Genomic DNA, 19,142 nt, shown 5'->3' with positions numbered 1-19,142 from the left:
AATCGGTCTTTTCTGGCCGTGAAAATGGGGATGTCATAGTTGGTATCAGAGCATTAGTTTAAGCGAACTAGGAATTAGTAGGAAATTTCTAGACTTAAACTTAGAATGCTAAGTGATGATTGTGAGGAGTGTGTCTAATAGATTTAGGTAATACACCTGAATAGACACAAGCACTAGCTTATTTTAGGAATGATGCCTAAATTGCTTTTACATGCTAAATGATTTGTTATGCTTTATGCTATAGTTTGATCGGATCTATGATCTGTTGCCGACCGGATCTGGACACCTTATGTGTTTAGGATTCGAAACGTATGAATACGATATTAGAATTAGCATATAGACGTTTTGGAGTGATAAGGATGATTTAAACGTCAATCCTAAATTAAGATCTAGATTCACCTTATTTAGTGTATAGATCAAAATGGCAAGAACCCGCAGTGGAGCTAGGAATGCAAATGGGAATAGGAATCAACCCCCGGTGATTCAGCAAATACCTGTCATAGTAGAAGATGTACCCGAGCCAATCACCATGGCTGGAGTACAAGCCATGGTTCGGGCTATGTTAGTTGAACAAAGGAAACAAATGAGGCAGATGTTGAATAGGGACGAACCTACTATGCCCATTGAGCAACCCGAACTGATTCCCGAGCAATCGGAGGAAGGGAACTACAACCGCCAAGTGAGTCAAGTGGGGACTCAAGGTGAACGAAGGGGTGGCCCGGAAAGGAGAAACAAAAAGGATGGGCGAATGTAGAAGAATTTCTTGGGTGCGAAACCACCAAGTCTCTCAGGAAGCCTAAAGCCGGTTGAGATTATGGATTGGATCTCCAAGATGGAGATGGTGTTTGAGAGCTGCATCTGTAGCGAGAAACAGAAGACTGTCTTCGCAGTAAAACAACTGAAAATAAGAGTCTTGAGCTGGTGGAAGCTACTGGTAGATACGATGCCACGAGGAGAAGCCCTAAGGATGTCATGGGAAGAGTTTTTGGAACAGTTGAAAATGCAGTACTGCTCAGAGATAGATCTGATAGACCTGAACAACGAGTTTCAGAACCTGAAGAAAGGGAAGATGAGTATTGATGAGTATGCCACCGCATTCACCGAGAGGATGAAGCTATTTCCCTACTTGATTCCTAATGAACTCTCCAAGATTGATAGATTTGCTAACGGATTGCCCACTGACTTTGGCCCAATGGTCAAAATGGCAACTACCTTGAAAACAACTGTTAGGGCAGCTAAGAACGTAGAGACCAAGATAAGAGAAAAGGGTCTAGAAAAAGATAAGGTAGGAGAGAAGCAGAAGTTTGAAGGATATTCAAGGTCCAACAAGGAGAGAAAATTCTCAAAGCTTGGAGGAGGAGAAGGAGGTGGAGCGAGATGGTGTGATAAATGCAAGAAGAAGCATTGTGGGAAGTGCAACGAAGAAGTAACTTGCTACAAGTGTGGAAGGACTGGTCACTATTCCAAGTACTGCACACATAATGATAAGGTATGCTACGGATGTGAAAGGCAAGGCACCTGTCAAGAAATTAGCCAAAGAAAAATGAAGCAGCAAAGCCAAACACACCACCAAGGCCAAGGCCATTCCACATGATCCTTGAAGAGGCAAAAAATCATGCAAGGAACTAAGGATGAGGAATCCATACCCGAAGACCGAGTTATAAAGTAGCCTAAGAGATAGAACAATATGATGTAGCCTATTAGAGGCATAGTCTAGGGTGAACTTGAACACCTATTTAATAGTTTCAAGAAATAATGAAGCCTTCATTTTGCTATCTGATGTGTTAAATTGTTATGTGATTTTCTTGTATGGTGACTTGGAAAACTGTGAGACAATACTTAGGACGAGTATGAGTAGGTGTGAAGGGTAGTAGATGCATATACTACCAGAAGAACATGACTCACGCTTGGATCAGGGAAAGTCACAAGGTTACCAAGAAGCTAGTAATTGATACCGTTTTATTCAAGTATGTCGTTACCATCGTTTCGGTTATGACTAAAAAGATTGTTGATATTCCAACCCTAGTGGTCATATAGAATTGAGTCCGACTATGCTGAGTATGCTATGTGGTTTAGAAAATCAAGTTCGATGTAGCATCTGACTTAAGATGGAAGAATGGAATAAAAAGTGATTAGTAGAGGTATTACGAAAAGTTGTTTGTAGCTAGAAATGCTACATTTTAAAATGTGATTATATCACATTATAACATGAAGGAATGTATAGTCTGTTTTGGAATATAACTATAAGAGACCTAAGTCTAAATGTGCATCACATAATGGTAGGTCATAATTTGGAGTCTAACCTGAGATAGAAAGCAGATGCACGATCGAGTACTGCTTAGGGTCAATAAGTCTAAGAGATATACTTGAAGGAATATAGAAGTTATAATTATTACCAAGGATGAAGGGATGACATATGGAGACATTATACGAGACCTGTTTCGTTGATGATTTTGGGACGTAATCATCTTAAGGGGGGATAATTGTAACGCCCGTAGATCCGGGCTAGTTAATTTAGAGGCAATAAGTGTCGAAAATGAATTTTTGGCAAAATATTATATAGAATAAATAATCTAAACCTAGTTGTAGTATGTGTTACAAGGTTTCCGTACATATAAAGACCGCCGGAATCCATGTTATAATGAAGAAGTTATGACCCGTCGAAGTTTCACGACGGAACCGACACGATATCGGGAAACGTAAATAGTGAATTTACGATAAAGCGAGATTTAACCTTAGCGATCTAAATGAAAGTCATAGAATACGTTAAACCGAAAGTGTCCATAAAAAGAACGCCCAAATCTGACTTCGTATGAGGAAGTTATGATTTTTCGAAGTTTCAGATTATCAATGTACAGCCCGAAATTCGAATATTAGATTGAGGGGTTTTTAGCCGACACAACCTAAACGAGAATCAAATATCTCGTTATTAGTAGCGTAACGATAAAAAGACAGACGGAAATGGACATCGGATGAAGAAGTTATGAGATTTTAACGGACCAATCCTCTTCCGACCTATTAAAAATATAACTTTAAAAATAAAGTCAAAATTAGCCGACGGAGTCTAAACGAAAATTGTAAAGTATGTCTCCACCTACGCGTAGATATAAATAACGTCAAAAATGGAGTTTATATGAACAAGTTACAAATTATAATAGCATATTTACGTATTAAAATAAAGTATAAATCATATATACGTACATATATATATATATATACACACACACACACACACATATGTATATATCATTAGAAAGGTATCGATGATGCGGTCATGATAAGACTAATGTTGAGTTCTTTCCACATTAGTTTAGTACAAATATCATTAAATCCATTTAAAATAGTATTATAGATGGGTGTTTAGTTGTTTATATAACTAAAAGATCCTTAAGTAATTATGGAGGGTAGTTTTTGAAAATTCAATTAGTATAAATAAGAGCCTTGGGCTCTCATATTTCTTGCACCATTCTCTTGATTCAGGAGTCTTTCTCTCCTTTTCGGTCCCTCATGATTCAGCTTCTCTTTCTGTAGTTTTAGTATAGTAAGGTGAGCGCTGAAGCGTTGCACGAATCTTTCTTAGAAAGATTCAGCGAAGAAATTCTGCCCCTGCAGAGCCCGATTCCTAGCTAAAATCCCCTTCTAAGTAAGTTATGCTTACCCTATTTTAAATATGGTTTATATTTAAAATTAGTATTGTTATTATAAATTTATAATAAATATTTGAGCTATTATTATGACTTATGTAAGTGTCTTTATAATATCTTTTTAACTACCTGCAATACGGGGAATCTGGTTTAAAGGGCCGCATAAGGTTGTTGGATTTCAGAAGTGCTATACGCCAAAATGATCCTACCCTCCGGTGTTTTATGTCTGGCCCCTGTCTGTACATAGTGGTTGGAAAGTATTGTTTAAACGCTTATATAATAATAATAATAATAATAATAATAATAATAATAATAATAATAATAATAATAATAATAATAATTAGTCACGGTATATAATCTAGTGGCAATAATACTAGGTTTCGTCGAAGGAAATTATTTTAAATTAAACGAAGCGTTGTCCGAGTACCGAGTCACCACCTTCTCAGGTGAGTGCATAGTTACTTTCATCTTACACATAGATATGAAGTATTTTACATAAACTACATGCTATGTGTGCATATTATTTGAATATTTGCTATCTATGGTGGATGAACGTTTTTTTATACATGTTTTAAATGATTTGAACTGTATACGTATTTTAAATATACAAGTATGTTGGGTATGAGATGGGTAGATGAATGATGAGATAAAAGATTATGTGAGTAAACATTGGCAGCTATAGACTTAGTGCCTAACAAATAAAATCGACAGCTATGGACTTAGTGCCTATTGGACAAACACTGGTAGCTATGGACTTAGTACCTGTTAGGAATTGGTAGCGATGGACTTAGTACTTATTAGATAAACACTGGTAGCTATGAATTTAGTACCCGACAGCTATGGAATTAGTGCTTTATGAACGAGTATTGGCAGCTATGGATTTAGTGCCAGTCCTATAACTCTGAAAGCAAAGGACTTCAGAATAAACGAATGCGGGATAGATGAATCTTAGGATAGATCCTTAAGAGTAAATAAGATAATGGGGATGGGTAATTGGGTCGATTGTTTGATTGTTTAAACATAATAATTATATTATTGTGCGTTGAAAACCATGTGTACTCACCAGGTTTCCCAACCTGACCCACTCTGTTTATTTATATTACAGGTGTTGAGATGAAGTCACGTTACACTGAGAGATTAAAGAGATGTAGATCACCAGTGTAAATAAATGTAAGTTCTGTTTATTCTTATGTTTCTGTATTGACGATGACATCCCAAATGTTTTAAAACAAATTAAAAATACTTTTCTTCGGAAATGCTTGATAACGTATTTATCATGTTTTACTAGGAACAAATTCCGCAACATTTTTATTAAAATAGGTACTCTGATTTTTATAAAGCATAAACAAAATCGGTCTTTTCTGGGAATGAAAATTGGGATGTCACAAAAAGGAATTTCCGGACTTGATCACACTGAATCCCTTGGAGATTTATTCCGGATTGACTGTCTACGATTTACTTTGATCTTTTGGGAATACTTTTACCCTGATTGTATTTTGGAACAAATGAATGAATGGTTTTGATTTAATTAAATCAATTTTTTACTCGGTATTTTTGGTATGTTACATACAAGTTCCCACCTATTAAGGATTTCCCTTGATCTCTCTAAGAGTGAAGTCACAAAGGGTTAGATCGACTCATACTCACAAAATAGATATCCAATTGAGGTGTCCAAAACATTCCCATTTTTGTCATTCTTCCTTCAGGTTATAGAATCTTTCCATCATGTATAACGTTATTTCCTCAAGCCTGGTCAGTAGGGGCTTCTTTCTAGAATCCACGATAACTGCATTAAAACATTCAGCCATTCCAATTTCTACTGCCTCACATGCCAATCCTCCACCATAAAAGGCCCTGCACCATGAACTGGGATCCCTTGCCATTAGATGTTCATATGGACTAATATCCCTAATCTTTTGAATGTTCATGTTGAAATCCCCTTCAATAGTTGATTTTGCAGCAACCTAGAACATGTTTTAAACTCCACACCACTATACACATTTATGAAGTTGGCATATATATGCCTGACACATTGTCTATGTTATGTAAGTGGTAGGACTTCCTTTGTAGCCTCAAGACGCCCATATTAATAATAGAAACAATTACATCAGATAAACTAAATATGAAGTATCTAGTAAAGTATTTTTGAAGTACCTTGTGTTGATCAGAAATTACTGCTATACCTCTTCCACCATCCAATTCTAAATCATCTATTGTCAATTACAAGAACCATTTCCAGTTTAACTTGTTCTCTATGTCAACAACAGGCCATGCAATGGGATATACTTGATTATTTCGATCTCTCCCTATAACAGTTAACAATTCTCCCTTACATTGACATTTTAAAAAAAGAACCATCTAGCCCAATAACCCTACGACAACCAACCTTCCATCCTTCTTTTATTGCCTTAAACAGATATACATTATTTGGAAAGTAGTTTTGTTATCCTGGTTTGGACTCACAACAATTTTAATTGAACTACCTGGATTTGATCTCAACAACTCACCACCATAATCTCATACTTTAACATAATGGTCACTCAATCTCCCTTCTATCAAAGACATGACCCTACACTTTGCTCTATAACATTTTGACCATGACACATTGCAGTGAAATATTCTTTGGATAATCTCCCTTCTTCAAATCCTTGTCTATTTCAACATCAATAATGTCAAAACCCCAGACCTCTTCAATTTGCAAAGCTTGAAAGTCTCGAACTCGTGCCTGCAGTTGTCATCTTATTTATGGGTAAAACTCTAGTTTCTACGGAGAGGATATTAGGTAAACTGTGTGTAACTTACCGTTGAAGGGGTGAGTGTGTGAGGTTTGGTCGACTCACCTTCCACCTAATCTCATTTAATGCCTCATCGATTTGTTACCGGTTGCAAGAGTGGTAACTGGGTAAAATGGATCAATTCGCCGGTTTATCCAGTATTCTATGCTTTTTTGTTAACATTTATTAGTTTAGGATTTTTTCGTAAATATTGAAAAAATAATAGGACTTAAATAGAGATTTCCTTATAAAATTCACCTATAAAGTAGGCTACCAAACGCTTAAATCATAAACCTCAAAAAAATTAGTGGCAAATGAAGTGAAGACGAAGGGAGGCAAATGCAATTTCCTCGTCCCCTCCTCATACTAATATTAATATTGATAATTAATACTTCAGCCAGCTAGCTTTGTAGCCTGTCAGTCTGTCTTTCCCAGATCTTTAAGCTGCTTTGTGTTCACAACTCCATTACAGTAAAATACCCTCATCTCATTTACACATCACAGAGCCATGACAGTGGATGTTCTTATCGATTTCATCCCCCTAGTTTGACCAGCATTTGAGATTTCTACCCCACCCCACCCTTTCATCTACTTTCTCCTCCGATTCGACACTTTGTTTTGTCTCAATCCCCACACCTTCACCACCACTTCCGCCCAGCCTTATAAATTACATTCCTTTGCATCCACTTCATTCATTCTGCACATTACATCAATACATACACTCAGATTCGCCTAATCCTTCCACTGCATCATGTTCCGTCGTTAACTCCGCAGTCGCATTATTTCTAAATCTGTTATTAGCAAAATGTCAAAAGCAATTCCTTGAGGTATTTTAATTCTGAAGAATGGGCAGCCCGTAAGTTATTGAAACAAGAAACTGCTAATCTGCCAGAGTAAGTTGTTAAGTGTGAAATGGAGGAGACATTTGTGCCTTTTCAAGGAATCAAGAACGACCTGGATGGACGATTGACGTGTTACAAGCAAGATTGGACAGGCGGCTTCCGTGCAGGCTTCAGGTATTTGCTAAAAATTAGAAATAAATTTAGCTTGGTTTCCTTTATTCGATTGCAAAGATCCTTATACTCTGATTTTGTTTTCCCTAAAAGTGAAAACGAGGGAAAACTTTTATGTGATTAAATTCTAGTTTAGTAGTTGTTTGAATTGAAACTTTTGTTTTTGTGGGGGGTAAATGTAGGATTTTGGCTCCCACAACATATATATTCTTCGCCTCAGCAATCCCAGTTATATCCTTCGGCGAACAACTGGACAGGAATACCGGTATGAAAAATAGATAGATAGATAGATTAGAATTTGTTAAATCAAGAGTTGTTGTTAAGTTTTATGGACTGCAGAAGGAGCTCTAACGGCGGTTCAAACATTAGCCTCGACGGCGATATGTGGGATGATACACTCCATCATTGGAGGTCAGCCGCTGTTGATTTTAGGTGTTGCAGAGCCTACCGTACTCATGTACACCTTCATGTATAACTTTGCGAAACAAAGACCAGAACTTGGTCATAACCTGTTCCTTGCATGGAGCGGATGGTGAGTGTTGTATTTTAGTTGTAAGATTTAATTTGGTGGAAAAGAAATTTTTAATTAATCAGATGATTGTTGGTGAAACTGTGTCAGGGTATGTGTGTGGACTGCGGGGTTGCTGTTCTTGCTAGCCATACTAGGAGCGTGTTCGATTATAAACCGGTTTACACGTGTGGCTGGTGAGCTCTTCGGCCTGCTTATAGCGATGCTGTTTATGCAACAAGCAATCAGAGTAAGTCATGTTTCATGCATTCACTACCAGTGACTGACTCTAGAAAAATTGTATTCTGATAAATATAACAAATCAGGGACTAGTTGATGAGTTCCGCATACCAGAGCGAGCAGACTTAAAGTCAATCGAGTTCATTCCTTCATGGAGATTTGCGAATGGAATGTTTGCACTTGTTTTGTCCTTTGGGCTTTTGCTGACGGGATTGAAGAGCCGGAAAGCCAGATCTTGGAGATATGGTTCTGGTTGGATTAGAAGCCTTGTTGCAGATTACGGGGTGCCCCTTATGGTCCTTGTGTGGACAGCTGTTTCGTATGCACCGAGTGCAACTGTTCCAAAAGGAATCCCTCGCCGTCTTTTTAGCCCCAATCCATGGTCTCCTGGTGCATATCAGAACTGGACGGTTGTCAAGGTAATTAAATTAAATCTTCAAAAAATTTCACCTTTTTACTTACATTATATATATATATATATATATATATATATATATATATATATATATATATATATATATATATATATATATATATAAAATTTATAAATGGTTCCACAGGATATGCTGGATGTGCCTATTCTCTTCATATTTGGAGCTTTTGTTCCAGCAACAATGATTGCCGTACTGTACTACTTTGACCACAGTGTAGCATCTCAACTTGCTCAGCAGAAAGAATTCAATTTGAGAAAACCGCCTTCCTTCCATTACGACTTGCTCCTTCTCGGCTTTTTGGTGTGCTTCAAATGCTTAATTATTAATTATCAACTTATTTATATTTATGTACTAGCTACAGAAATTATATTCGTATCATGGTGCAGACGTTACTGTGTGGTCTGCTTGGAATTCCCCCATCCAATGGTGTCATTCCACAATCTCCCATGCATACCAAGAGTCTTGCTACTCTCAAACACCAGGTAACATAACATAACATAACATAACATACCAAATTACCAATGGTTTGTTTGTTTGTTTGTTGAGTCATCTGGATGTGCATGCAGTTGCTTCGGAATCGACTTGTTGTCTCTGCACGTGAAAGCATGAGGATGAATTCAAGCTTAGGAGAACTATATGGAAACATGCAGGAAGCATATCAGCAAATGCAGACTCCTTTAATCCACCAAGCACCCTCAGACCGAGTAATTAAAATCTTTGATCTTTGATAAACAAATAATTAAAGATATTGTTTGGTAAAAAGATGTTCAATGTTGATGCAGGGTTTGAAGGAGCTAAAGGAATCAACGCTTCAATTAGCTGCAAGCATGGGGAACATGGATGCACCTGTGGATGAGACTGTTTTTGATGTGGAGAAGGAGATAGATGATCTGCTGCCTGTTGAGGTGAAGGAACAGCGTGTCAGCAACCTACTCCAATCCTGTATGGTTGGAGGATGTGTTGCGGCCATGCCTTTTCTAAAACTGATTCCGACTTCTGTCCTTTGGGGTTACTTTGCTTTCATGGCCATTGAGAGTTTACCTGGGAACCAGTTCTGGGAAAGGATATTACTGCTCTTCACTGCACCCAGCCGCAGATTCAAGTAATTAATTACACCGTTGTTAACTGTTTAGATTATTTCATGAGAAAGAAAAAAAAAAAAAAAAAAAAAAAAATTTCTCAGACGTTGTTGCAAATGCAAACAGGGTTCTGGAAGACTACCATGCTACCTTTGTGGAAACTGTGCCATTCAAGACGATTGCGACTTTCACATTATTCCAGACATCATATTTGCTCATCTGTTTTGGGCTTACGTGGGTTCCCATCGCGGGGCTTCTCTTCCCTCTCATGATCATGCTCTTGGTTCCTGTAAGACAGTACATTTTGCCTAAATTTTTCAAAGGCGTACACCTTCAGGACTTGGATGCAGCAGAGTATGAGGAGACCCCCGCTATACCTTTTAATTATCCTCAGGTAACATAACTTATTTCAGCCGGGGCTTAATTCTAATATTATACAGTATGTCATTAAAACAATTGTTGAATTAGGAGGGAGAATTTGGTGCTAGATCTTCGGTTCCAGATGCTGGGGAAGTGCTAGACGAGGTGATTACTAGAAGCAGGGGTGAGATTAGGCGTACAAGTAGTTCCAGAGTGACAAGCACCACAGCCACTCCTACAAGAGATGCCAAGAATCTTCAGAGTCCAAGATTATCACTCAAAGCATACAGTCCTAGGATTAATGAACTCAGAGTCTTGCATAGTCCTCGATCTGCTCCAAGAGAACCTTTTAGTCCAACCGGTCCATCTTCTTTGGGAAAAAGTCCCTGCAAATGATCAAAACTCCCCTTAATTTCCCTACTGGCCTGCCATCTCCTCAATCTCCTGTTTGTTTGTTTTCTTTGCATCCTTTATTAATTGTAACAGGATAACCTGTATTGGTTTCTTGTAATTATAATTTATGATAGTTATAATGTATATTAACGTACGTTTGCGGGCCCTTTGCCTTTAGAATAAACCCCATCTGGTTTTCATTAAAAGATCGTCAACTCATGTAATTATAAACTTGGGAAATTTCTTAAGTGTACTATACTGGAGCTAGCTGCAAACAAGACTTGCTAAGTTTGTTGACAGCATTCCGCTAAATTCACACTGGATTCGTAGTTTGGCAAGTCATTTTGACGTAGGATTGAATTGAGTGAGGATTTGAGTTTGATTCAACAGCCCAAACAACTTTATAAATGTCCATTTATACTGTGCTCCATATATAAAAACAGTTGCCTGCAAATACTTTTAAGAAAGTGTGTGTAATAAAACAAGCCCGACCCATGAGTACATAACATGTTTCCGATGAGGTGAATAAAGATGATACATAGGTTGTGTTTGGGCGTGCATAAGCTATCTCATGTTTTGAGCTTATGGCAATTTAGTGTTTGGTGAGACAACAAATTAAAAATAGCTAGCTTATAGTATCTGTTTTTCAGCTAACGTATCACACATGCACAACCTTAATTAATATACGCTTTTCTTATAAGTTTCTTAAGCGCAAATGTATTGATGTAGTGCGTGCATGTGTTTTGGACATGCAAGCAGATGTACGTACGTTTGTGAGGAAATGAAGGAGGATATGCAAGTCTTTTTATGGAGTGTGACATCTGAAGCGGACGTGTTAGTGGTTGTCCCTATCCAGTTTTGGAAGTATCTTGATTCTTGCACTTAATAGGCCTGTCATCTTTGAAACGTGTAGAAAGTGTTTGCCATCGTCACTTCCCAGATGGATTGAAACTAATAAATTGTAGAAATAGTTGAAAACACAAGGACCACAAGTATTTGAACTAAAAGATAAGAACCTTACCTTACGTAAAGTATGATGGAAGCTATTCATGGCATAGACATGCAGTAAAATAAAAAAGGTAAAAGGTAGGTTTGAAAATAAGAGGTGCAAAATGGATGGAGGATGGAGAGAGCTATGATTAGAAAGAAAAGCAGCGGTCAGAAATCTCTGCAACAAAATGATTCAAATGAGGGAGGTATGAGTAGTCATTGACTTGGTGATAGTGGCAAACATATTCATTCCAGTTTTTCTTTCTTTCTTCATCAAATAACAACACAACAGTCTCTTCTTTTTCTTTTTCATGTTTAAAAAGCAACTTCTTTGTAACCAAAAAAAAAAAAGATGGTGTAAATTGAAGATTTGACAGTTAAGTTGACCACCAAATCTCTCCTTTCTCGATCATATGCAATCAAGTGCAGCGTGTGTGGGTTACACGTATACACTAATACAGAAAAGAACACTTCAAAGGAAAAAAAAAAAAAAAAAAGCAAAAGCATACAGGCCAAGGTTGTAAGAAGCAACCACTTTGCTTCTTGCTATGAACACACGAAAAAACAGGAACACTGGAATGAAAAACAGAATAAGCTTCAAGATGGAAATCTGCTATTGTGTTTATTCACCTTAAAAAAAAAAAAAAAAAAAAAAAAAAAACCACGAACAATGCACTGGATAGAGTAACATTCTTTAATAGCCGTTGATAATTCCGTTTGTCAAGCGTGCAATAAACCGCGCGCACCGCACTGTGTAGTGCAGTTTTGGACGTTCACGGTATGAAAGTTGAATTTTCAATTTTGAATTATTCCAATGATACAGTATATACAAATAGAGAGGAATACACAATTACAGGAGACAAATTAGGACTACACTAGGAATGTACAACAATCTTTAGTAATAATAAAACTCTAGAATATTCTATTTTGAATGATTGATTTGTTGAATTATGGTTCTGATGCTATAGTGTTGATATGCCCCCCTAAGATGGAGGTTCCATTGGAAACTCCAATCTTGGATTGTAATCTTAAGAATGGAGCACGAGATAGGGGTTTGGTGAGAGCATTAGTGAATTGATCTGTTGTGTTGATGTGTTGAACTAGAAGTGTACCGGCTGCAACTTTTTCTCGAACGAAATGATAATCCAAGGCAACATATTTCATACGTGAGTGATAAATTGGATTGGCACACAAGTAAGTTGCTCCTGTATTATCACAAAACAGTTTGGGCAAAAAAACTGTGGAAATACGAGGTTCTTTAAGAAGATTTTCAACCCATACTAGCTCAGCAGCAGCATTAGCAAGAGCTTTTTACTCTGCTTCAGTCGATAAACGAGATACTGCTTTTTGTTTGGCAGATTTCCATGAAATGATGTTATTATCAAGATAGATGAGATAAGTTGTAGTGGAGCGACCAACGATATGGACAAAACTTAGCGAGTTCCCTAAAATACCACACACATACAACCACATAATATCAAGCGGCATACATATAGTTGCCACAGTCTCCCCCATGGTCTTTATCTGGAATGCCATGGGCTCCCTCCATGGTCTTTATCTGGAATGTCATAGACTCCCCCATAGTCTGATATCCAAGTGCCACAAGCTCCCCCCATGGTCTTCCATGCAAGCATCACAGGGACAACTAACATTCCACATAACAAGTAATGGACCGACATTTGTGCCATCGACCCATGGATACAGTGAGAAGACTCCCCTTGGACAGCTGAACCTACAGATAAACCTCTGACTGCTGATTCGCTAGAAACCCCATGCTATCAAACAATAACACCCAATTAACAATTGGGCTTCAAACCAAAACCAATGATCCATATATGGTGTAAAATAACCATTTTACCCCTCACCTAGTTTGGTCCAAAACTAAGGCCCAAATTCTCCATCATAAGGGTCATCCAAAGTCCACTTATGGCCCAATTTTCCAAATTGGACCCAAACCTTCATATGGGCCTTACCCTAAAGCCAATTAACTTTTCCTAATCCCAAAACACATATTCCGAGCTGGTCAAACAAAGCCCTAAACAACCAAGCCCAAAAAGGTAGCCCAAATCGAATCCCAACACTCAAAGTCCAATAGACCGAGTACATGGGGCATACAAGCATGTACGCGTAACGTACTTGCTTAGCGGCTTGTACGCTGCGTGTACCTACCTGTACGCCCACCGTACCTGCCTTATTCAGCTCAAACCTTATTTCCACTTAATCCATTAAGGCGAAGCTTTCCAAACCACAGATCTGACCTCCTTGAGTTGGAATATCATGTAAAGTTGCCAACTTTACGTCTACATATGACTAAATGAAGCTCTTAAAATAGAAAGGGACTTAATGGTTGACTTAATACATGCATGACTCCATAATACACATAAATCTTGCACCTTTATGCTGAAGGATAGCAACACAAACTCAAATCTGAAAGGATGAACCTTTACACCCCCTAACTCATCCATAATCTCAAAAAGAAGACCAAATTCACAATAAAATCGCCATGAGGAGATCTAATCATACACAAGTCAAGATGGAAACTTGATACCTCAAAAGGCTTCCCTACAAGATGATGATTCTGGATCTAAGGTCACTCCACCAAGCCAAATAACTTCAAGCTCCTCTTCTTTCCTTCCTAAAGGTAAAATGAGCATCAAAGCCTCCCAATAACTCAAGAACACCTCCAAGAGGCCACTAGGTAGATTTAGGGTTTTTAGAGTGTGGAGGCTCACTTAGAAATGAGGGAAAGGGGCTCATATAAAGCTTTTGTAGGGTACAAATATGAAAATTAGGGTTTCTCACTAACCCTCATACGCCCGACATACGAGGTCTTGCACCTCGATCCCAACTCCGAAGTATGCTAAGTTTACGCTCCATTACACAAGGCGTAACTCTCATCGCATCAGTACACCCCACGTACTACTTTGGTACGCCCCACGTACCAGGGTTTTCCCCTAATTCATTTCGAAGGCCATAAATCCTTTGATACAACTCTGATTCCTAATATCCATGAAAAGGTATCTAGAAGACATACACTATTATCAATTCATACTTGACTTAAAGTTCCGCAAACACAAAATCCAAATTCCATAAAGGTCTGCAGTTAATTTACAGAAATACCCCTTAGCTCCAATACCAAATTCGAACACCCGAAACACTTACATTACATCACCCTCACCCAAATGGGTAACAACTGGAACATGGTGTTACAAACAGGCCATGGTAAATGGTCCCTTTTAGGTAATGAAGCAGCGTTTAAGAGCTTGCCAATGATTTTGAGTCGGTTGATGAATAAACTATGAGAGTTTGTTTACCGCATAAGAAATATTCGAGAGTGTAAAGGCAAGATATTGAAGAGAGTCAAGAAGCTTATGATATGGTTTTGGGTCTAATTTTAGTGTTCCATCTTCAAGTATTAAGGCTTGGGAGGAGCAAAGTGGAGTTGTAACCGATTTAGCACCATCCATGCGTTGTGAAACCAACAGATCATGTATGTGTCTATGTTGTTATAGAAACAAACCATGTGTTGTGGGTATAAGCTCAACGCCTAGGAAGTGACTTGGGTACCCTATATTTTGTCTGAAAATCTGGATGCAACAGTGTGGATGAACTTGTTCAAGAAGTTATTGTTGTTGCTGGTTAACAAAAAGTAATCCACATACACAAAAAATAACATGTGAAACCATCCCGGTTGTATATGAAGAGTGAGGCATCCACATGATATTTTGTGAATCCAAAATCAACTAAAAAGGACATGAGATCAATGTACCAATTCCGTGGTGCATGTTTTAGACCGTAAAGAGATCGTCGGAGTTTGCAAACATGATTCGAAAATTGGGGGTTAATGTAACCAGGAGTTGAGTCATGTAGACTTGTTCTTGAAGGGTACCATGTAGGAACGCGTTATTGACATCTTGTTGAATATATTGCACTACTAGATCGATAGATTCTAAACAGATTAACAAGAATAACGAAGTAAAGAACAAGAGAATAGATCAAAAGATGTTGAATGATTGATGTCTCACACCTTAGAAGAGCTCGATGAAGACCTTCGACTGTAGAGATGTGGTTTTAGGGTTACAATGCAATCGTAATTAATGAAAACGTTAACCTAAAAACTATACAAGCATGCATATTATGTACGCTAACCCTAATGCATAAATCACAGTTGGACATGCCCAAACTGGATAATCAAAACTATAACAATAAGCCCATATGACGCAACTCCCCAATCCCAACAATCTCTCCCTTTGCGTCAATAGAGTCGAGACCTTAGTTTGGCTGAGAGGGAGCAGACTTCTTTACCATCTTAAACAAATTCAGTATGATGGCTAGAAGAGTTTGGAGAAAGTGTATGTACCACCGAAGCATGTCAGAAAAATTCTTCTTGTCTGAATCGCTGTTGTATTTGCATCAGTGAGTGATATCGAGAACATGCTCCAGGCAAGAAGTAGAGAACAGATGCTTGTCATCAAGAGCGAAAAGGAACTTTTCACCTTCTCCTCTTGTGAACATGATGATGAGATGTTTCTGGTCAATCTTTCCCATCTTCATCTTGTTGAGACCACTTGGCTTTCCAATAGGCTTCACTGTTGGCTTCTTTCTCGAAATAGCAGCCACTTCCTGATCCATCTTTGAAACTTCATGGATATAGGAAGCCAACATTCACTTTATATGTTTAAGGATCGGCTCATAATGTTCTTGAATAATGAGCAGAATGTTGAATAGAAAAATCCAGTCATGTGGATTTAGATTTGGAAGATCAACCAAAGTGATCACATGCACTGAGTCATCAGATCCCCGGGTTACCCTGAACTTCACATTTATGAATTTCCCAACAACAGTTGGTTTAAAAACCTTGACATATGTTATATTTTGAGCACTCCATGTCAGATACTGAGGCTTTGACTGCATCAGTAGATTTTTCAATTGAGGAAGTATATTTCCGCAAAGCAGTATCCAGAAAATCCTTCAGCACCACATCATAGTAAGAAGATGGAGAAGCGAGCAACTTGTCAATTTTTTCATGAGCACTCTGTAGTTGTTGCCTCGTCACTGGAGCTTCATCTTCATCTTCGTTGGGAAGTTGATAGGGACTGTAATAAGTTAAGTCAAACTCAAAGTTGGCTCCTCCTAGAATAGGTTCAGATTCTGTTGAAGAAGATGGTGACAATGGTTTGGTGGTGACAGGGGTTGAAACACCAATGGTATGTGCCCCCGTATCAGATTAGTTGACATCTACCGAAGGTCCAATGGTAGTGGTTGTTTTTGTTGCTTGAGAGAGAACTGGGGGTGGTAGTGGAGTAGTCAAAATTGGTTGAGAAGAAATAGGTGGTGGAATGGGAGCAATAAATATTGGTACAGTGGTTTCTTTTAGAGAAGAAGGAAGAGTAGGTATATCATCTTGTACCTGAGGAGTTAGAGACCGAGGATGAGTATTTTCCCTTGGTGAGCCTTCATGATGAACATCCTATTCTCCCTCAGTAGATTGTTCATCATCATTGGAATCTGCAGGCGAAGGTAACTTCGGTCTTTTGGCTATTTTCTTCACCTTTTTTCGCTTAGGAGCCGAAGGGGCAGCTTTATCTGCCTTTCACATTTTCGGTGAGGAGGGACCTTCGGTTTCAGGTTTCTTGGTTTCTGGATTCTTCCCCCTTTTTGCAGGTTTATCAGTTGCATCCACAGCACTTTTCATCTCTGGAGTTAGTTAGAGAGGTCCCGAAGGAGTCAACTTTTTGGAGTCAGCCATAACTTTGCTTTCGCTGGAGACACAATGGCTCATCGATTCTGGAATAGAACCGACAAATAGAAACTTTGTGCGATCAGAAATAATAATCTTTATTGTGTGGAATGTAGCAATTGAAGACAAAATAGCATCCATCATAATAGGAATCTGAAACTTCTCAATGGCCCGACGGGTGATTATTATCCAGAAACGACCACAAGATATCTCTGAATGCTTGGAAGAAGAGTTGAGGTTTTGCACCGGTTGCGACCAAATCAACGATCCATAATCCAAATGGATGCCATTGTAGAGACCATAGAGGATGGTCATGAAACCCTTATTGGCCCCGTTTGACCCAGCAACCCATTCTGCCAACCCCTTGTAGAGAAAAGTAAGAAAACCATTCCACTGTGGAGGTAAAAACGACTTCTTAAATTTTGTCACAGTGGTAAGAATGTCGGTGTACCCCATTTCATAAAACATCGAAAAGAGTTGAGATGTGGTTATAAAGTCTGGAGAAATTACAGAGGCATCAGTAGTAAGCCCAAGAAGGGTACAAAATCGTGTCTTTGATACAAAGGTTTTATGATTGAAGATATCAAAGAATATCCTTTCTTTTTGTTTGTTGTAGGATGCCGTCGAATATACTTGAGAAAGAAGGGACATTGGCACCGATTCGACCTGTGTAAGTGCATTCACCAATGGAGAATATTTGAGACATTCTACCACGTGAAGCATATATGAATCATAGACAAACGGATTCAGTTGAATGATGAGGTTCTGATTGGGTTTGATTGAAAGTAAAGTAGATGAAGCAGTTTGTTCTTGAACAGATGAGGATTCCGCCATTGTTGCTATGAAGAAGAAGATGAATAGTTGTAATCGGGAGAGACGTGGAAGAAGGTGAGAAGGTACAGTACGTGTGAGACCCCTTTTTATACCATTGCCTGGAGAGAGAAAGAATCCTCTGTGATGATGATACAATCTCTGAAACGGCACCTGAAAAAGTGTGATTTGGCAGCTTGGAATTCCTAGATTTACGTCAGCAAGCGTGGGTATAGGAAACGTTTCAAATTCACGCACCCAAATCCTATCCCATGTGGAATTCTTATTTGATTACCATCTCCTCTATTCCTCAAATAGCACCAGCGGTAAACACGACATGGTCATTCGCTATATATAACAACCTTTGCTCCTCCATAAGAAAGCTAAGTTCTTTAGTCTTTAGAACCGAAAACACCAAACTGAAAATTGTCATTAGTACTACCAACAAGATTTTGGAAAATCATAAAGATCTTCATGCAAGAATGTACCAAAGAAAAAGACATAAAAAAAGATGTGTGTGGGATATATGTGATGTCTTGAAGACATAAACCGAATGATCCCGGGCACGAATCTCTTCCTTCAAAGTCAAGAGAGACTGAGAAGTGTCTGTATGGTTTCCCGTAAAATACGATCAAATGTTTGTTAAGAAACATTGAAAGGCATCTTTTCAAGTATAGGCTTTAAAGGGTTGTTTATCTTTAACCGAACTTCGATACTTAAGATAAGACTGAAAGTAGGATTAAGTACTTGTAAGACCGATGTGGCCTGTTGAACAAGTAGGTGGGATAATTTTAAATTGACTAGGTGATTATGAGGAATCCCAAAAAAATGAAACTGGATCTAATAGGAAGAAATGTCTTAGTGTTAGACAATTTCATAAAGATCACTCAAAAATAAAAGGAGATCCCATTAAGGTAACATGTAATAGCTTGAACATTGTAGTGTTCACCATCAATTCATTCAAGGAATTGGATTTTGGGTTTCACTTAGTATGTGGTGAACGTATCTAAGATCATGAACATAGATGTTGTGTAACCATAAACCTCAGTGGAAATTACTGAGAGTCTCGAGGGTTACAATTGTGGAACGAAACGTGATGGAGAAAAATAAGGTTGTTAAAGAACCGAAAGTACCTCTGCCAACTGAGAATGACGAAG

The 19,142-nt window shown here is 38.3% G+C and overlaps 1 protein-coding gene across 1 annotated transcript; it reads left to right on the top strand.

Moving 5' to 3' along the window:
- Positions 1-6,815: 6,815 nt before the first annotated feature.
- LOC145014153 (boron transporter 1-like) lies at positions 6,816-10,599 on the top strand. The gene is made up of 11 exons (XM_078972526.1): positions 6,816-7,434; positions 7,614-7,696; positions 7,771-7,963; positions 8,051-8,189; positions 8,266-8,598; positions 8,740-8,913; positions 9,000-9,095; positions 9,180-9,317; positions 9,396-9,715; positions 9,819-10,086; positions 10,161-10,599. The coding sequence occupies exons 1-11, from the start codon at positions 7,331-7,333 to the stop codon at positions 10,446-10,448; spliced, it is 2,136 nt and encodes a 711-aa protein (XP_078828652.1). The 5' UTR covers positions 6,816-7,330; the 3' UTR covers positions 10,449-10,599.
- Positions 10,600-19,142: the final 8,543 nt, after the last annotated feature.

The sequence above is a fragment of the Lactuca saligna genome, chromosome 9 (genome assembly GCF_052625555.1).
Source record: "Lactuca saligna cultivar CGN05327 chromosome 9, ASM5262555v1, whole genome shotgun sequence".
Classification (NCBI taxonomy): Eukaryota; Viridiplantae; Streptophyta; class Magnoliopsida; order Asterales; family Asteraceae; genus Lactuca; species Lactuca saligna.
The sequence above is the reverse complement of the archived record's forward strand: the minus strand, read 5'-3'. Positions and strand labels throughout refer to the sequence as shown.

Coding starts and splice junctions, on each gene's coding strand:
- LOC145014153 (XM_078972526.1), top strand. CDS start 7,331: ATGGAGGAGACATTTGTGCCTTTTCAAGGAATCAAGAACGACCTGGAT. Junction 7,964..8,050: donor TTCCTTGCATGGAGCGGATG/GTGAGTGTTGTA, acceptor AAACTGTGTCAG/GGTATGTGTGTGGACTGCGG. Junction 9,716..9,818: donor GCACCCAGCCGCAGATTCAA/GTAATTAATTAC, acceptor AAATGCAAACAG/GGTTCTGGAAGACTACCATG.